The 4,200-nt window shown below is 38.2% G+C and overlaps 3 protein-coding genes across 9 annotated transcripts in view; 2 read left to right on the top strand and 1 right to left on the bottom strand.

Moving 5' to 3' along the window:
- The window catches only part of LOC109859168 (keratin-associated protein 5-5), a 4,465-nt gene extending 3,862 nt beyond the window's left edge, over positions 1-603 (top strand). For 4 of the 6 annotated variants that reach the window (XM_020437157.1, XM_020437158.1, XM_020437162.1 and 1 more), the window contains one exon: positions 188-603. In XM_020437157.1, the coding sequence (XP_020292746.1) occupies positions 188-444 (257 nt within the window). In that variant the 3' untranslated portion in view covers positions 445-603. Of the gene's footprint in view, positions 1-156 lie in introns of all 6 variants that reach the window. The other 2 variants (XM_020437159.1, XM_020437165.1) reach the window with 1 other exon arrangement.
- Positions 604-940: 337 nt separating this feature from the next.
- LOC109859169 (insulin-like growth factor-binding protein-related protein 1) lies at positions 941-3,756 on the top strand. Its single transcript, XM_020437166.1, has 4 exons — positions 941-1,095; positions 1,571-1,769; positions 3,077-3,380; positions 3,497-3,756. Exons 1-4 carry the CDS (start codon positions 944-946, stop codon positions 3,664-3,666), a joined length of 825 nt encoding a protein of 274 aa, XP_020292755.1. The 5' UTR covers positions 941-943; the 3' UTR covers positions 3,667-3,756.
- Positions 3,757-3,933: 177 nt separating this feature from the next.
- LOC109859167 (prominin-1-A) overlaps positions 3,934-4,200 on the bottom strand; it is a 22,883-nt gene continuing 22,616 nt past the window's right edge. For both annotated transcript variants that reach the window (XM_020437156.1, XM_020437155.1), the window contains exon 17: positions 3,934-4,059. In XM_020437156.1, the coding sequence (XP_020292745.1) occupies positions 4,032-4,059 (28 nt within the window). In that variant the 3' untranslated portion in view covers positions 3,934-4,031. The remainder of the gene's footprint in view (positions 4,060-4,200) is intronic.

Raw genomic sequence — 4,200 nt, forward strand, 5'->3', positions numbered from 1 at the left:
ATATATATAATATATATATATATATATAATATATACATAATATATTTATAAAACAATATTAAAAAACAAAATCCGATAATTAATTTTTTGTATTAATTTCATTAATCTGATGTAGTGGTGAACTGATGTTATTTACACCCTTGTTATGATCAAAAGGACCAATGTGACAGGTGGGTGCGTCCGGTAGGTGTCAGCTGTACATCATCGAGGAGAACGTTGAGTACGCAAACACAGGAAGGGAAGAACGGAAGTTGCTACGTCGTGTTGACTAATCTCGGTAGCGTCGGATATTCCATTCTCACATCAGGTCCTCTGACATTAATATTCTTCGCGTTAGTGATCCTCGTCGTCATTACCTGGCCCTCCGGTTTAACATTTTACCGCCGTTGCTCGTCACGCAACAGAGGTTGCTGGAAGTATTTGCGATCGTACAAATATTTATAAAATATACTGGACGCAATGTTGAACACAGAATTTATAGAATCAATCTGAAACTTGTACGAAACTTCTCAAAACTATTAAACCGCAAGTTAATTTAAATGGAAACCAATCACACACACACACACACACACACGTGTACGCGCGCACACGTTGTTTGAAATTTATACGACAAATTACAATAAATAAAAGATATTGTAACGAATTTATTAAACTGTGCGCAAACACACACTGTTAATTTTATCATAATAAATATGTTATTTTATCACTTGTTTATTTGTTTATAGAAATATTCAAGTGATTAGCGCGCAATATAAGCGGTGACAGATCTCGCGAGAGTTGTGTGACAATTTTATCTGACGCGCGGATTTGTTTTTTTTTCTTTTAATATATATGATGCAATATATATGTACATATGCGTGTGTATATGTATATTTTAATTCTCCCTCCCTTGTATCGAGAATGACATGGCGAATGACGCTCGCGCATTCTGCCAGTCGGCGAAATGACACGTCGGAGAGCGTTTCCGTTCGGGTTTTTCTCGGTGTTGGTCTTATACGCGACGTTTCAACTAGGTGCTTTCGCCGAAACCGTCGAAAATAAGAGTGTTACCGAGAAAACGCTGCCGGAAGGTTGCATCGAATGCGGATATTACAGGTACGTGCGACGCTCGCGAATGAACTTGTAAAACCAAAGTTCAATATAGTTCAAGATATATATAGAATTACAATTCTTTATCTATCTGTATATCTTGTGTTATACGTTTCTTATTTAATTATAGAAAAAAGTAAAACTACATTGTAGTCGCAATAATACTCGTTTACAATAAACAACATAATAGAATTAATTAGAAGTGCTGATTAGAAATCAAAAAACGTACACACGATTAAGGTAAAATGTCTTTGTTTATTTTCACGAATTAACCGTGTTTATGTTAATTAACTCCGGACTGAAAAAATCTTTGTAGAATCAGAACGCGTTTCGAGATTTATATTTTACATACGCAAATCTTGCTTCTCTTAACTTCACGAAGAGATGTGGTGTAACTTCAAGATCGAGATAATCCTTGTCGTTCCTCTCATACAAAAAAAGACGGTAAAACACTTTTCTTGTCGTTCACGTGTGTAAGTAGATGTCCAGAGAATCCCGGAAGGTGCTTGCTGGGCTCGGTACCTGACCCTTGTGGATGCTGTCCAAGTGGTTTGTGCGCCCGTCTTCTTGGCGAACCGTGTTGGAACGCGAGCATCCCTCTTCTATCTCCAAAGAGCCGTAACGATGGGTTCTGCGCAAGAAATTATCTGTGTGAGTTGCGCTCCGATCTTCACGAAGAGGTACAATTATTTAGTTCGTCCTCGCAAAACCTAAGAGACCGTTACGTTATATAACATATTATACATATCTCTTGGAACAAACGAGCTTCATAAATAATTTCTTCATTTTCGTTAATTGTGTATTTTGATACTGAAACAAAAAGAAAACATTTAACTGTTTTCGAAACTTCTTTAACACTTCAAAAAAATTACACTGATTTTTTTTTTTGCAACTTCCATCTACATATATTTTTTTATTTGTTTTACATTGCATATATATTTTAAAAAAATACAAATCTATAAGAAATTTAAAAAGTTCAATATATTTATCGATTATAAATACTTTTAATATAAGTACTTTTTTTTTTTTTTTGCTTTACTGCTTCGAGCGAGAAACGCGATTTTTATCGCCGCGATAAGTGATAAATTCGCTTCCCCAATTTGGGATCTCGGAGAGAGATATCACGTTCCAGATCGCTCAAACTCAACGAGCTCGCTAATGAGATTAGCCGCTTTCTGGGTTAGTTCAAATACAAAAATAAAAATGTAACGAGTTGCGTTGCGCAAAAACGACATCCTAACGTCCAATCCCGTGTGTCATCCACCCACTGACCACACCACGCTGGTGGTCGGTCGCGATCTATCGCTGAGTTTTAAGATCACAAGCCACCAGCGACTTTATATACGGGTCGCTGACCCGTTCCGCTGGCCTTTTCGCGCGTCTAATTTCGTCTTGTCGCTCACCCGTGGGCCGTGATCGCATTGTGAGAATATACGCGCACACACGTCATGCAATCAAACAATCAAGCGGATCGCTTATGACAGACGCTGACTGGACAAAGATTTATACTCTTCGCTTTGTGATCTTAAGGTAGATCATAGTTGCTCGGAAACGGTCGACCAACTTCATCTCGCCAATCTCGTCTCGAGCGCGACCGCGTTAATAATAAGATAAAGATAATCGCTTACTTCGCATCGAACTATTTAAGTGGCCGCTAATTAGTTTCTATTTGATCAAACTAGCTAACGTAAACTATTCCCGCGAGACTATATTCCGCATTTGTATTCACGTCGGTTCCACAGAAATACTCGGAACATAGCGAAGACGTTGGCGCGCGTTACAAACTTTAAGCGACTAAACTTATCCCGGAAAGTACCAGAAGTGTTTAAAGTCATTTTCTTTCCGAATATCGAAAAAACTGCTCTCGGGTGGTTTTGTGCGATAATAAAAAGCAACGTAAAAAAATTAAAGAAGAGAAAGACAATAGCACAACGTCTCAGCGTTAAGAGAAAATAGAGAATGTAATTAATTAAAGGAAAATTTATAGGATGCCCCGGAGGCAACTTGCGTCTGCATGGAACAGAGTCCTGCTTGTGGCAGCAATAACGAAACTTACGGGACGCCGTGCGCGTTGCACGAGGAGGCCATGAAACTCAGAAACTCGTCTTCGTTACGGCTGCAACACCTCGGCCCGTGCGAGAGCAGACCTTGGATCCTGTCGGATCTGGAAGACGTTTCCTCGCATTTCGGTCAACGAGTCGCGTTGAATTGCGAAGCCAAAGGCTTCCCGGTGCCGGATATCTTTTGGGAATTTCACTCGGCCGACGGGAGAAAAGTTCTCAAGTTGCCGGGTAATAATATAACAATAATAAGATCATAATATTGTGATAAAAATAATGTGTGTGTGTGTGTGTGTGTCGAAATAAAATGTCTTGAAATTTTGAGCGCACATCCGTTTCATTTGTAGGAGAGGAACACGAGGCGACGGTGCATACGAGCGACGGCCCCGAACCGTTGATGCGATCATCCTGGATGCAATTGACTCGGTTGAACAAGGAACACATCGGGATGTACCTTTGTATCGCGAACAATTCCATAGGTGAGGCGAGCGCGGCCTCGTTCGTGTCTGTATCGTGAGGTTGCGTCTTCTTGTGAAAGAAAAGTTTTTTTTTCACGTAACCCCGTTATGCGCGAAGATAAGAAAGAAAAACAACAAAGATACAGAAAAAAAACAACAACGTCTCAAGTTTGCAGAAAGTTTATTTTATTTTATTTTTTTTTTTAACAAATAAACAATACACGTGAAAAGAATCTCTCGCGATAAAATACACGAATGACAAACGTAACATAAAACTCTGTTTACGATGCAAGCAGGACACAATTTTGTACGTGTTATATTTTATGCTTCTTGCGTTTTTTTTTTTTTGCATATATATCGTGACGCTACATTAATATTTTCCCGAGTCCGCTTGCAATTATAGTCTTTGTTTTTCCTCCTCTTGTTACCAGTTGTCCGGCGGAGGTGGCGGTCTGTGTTTTAGAGAAATATATATATATATAATAGAAATATATATATATTTATAGAAATATATATATAGAATTATATATATATAGAAATTATATATATATAATAAATATATATAGAAATATATATATATATATACACACACA

The sequence above is a fragment of the Pseudomyrmex gracilis genome, unplaced genomic scaffold (genome assembly GCF_002006095.1).
Source record: "Pseudomyrmex gracilis isolate BER0280 unplaced genomic scaffold, ASM200609v1 scaffold_244, whole genome shotgun sequence".
In the NCBI taxonomy this organism is placed as follows: Eukaryota; Metazoa; Arthropoda; class Insecta; order Hymenoptera; family Formicidae; genus Pseudomyrmex; species Pseudomyrmex gracilis.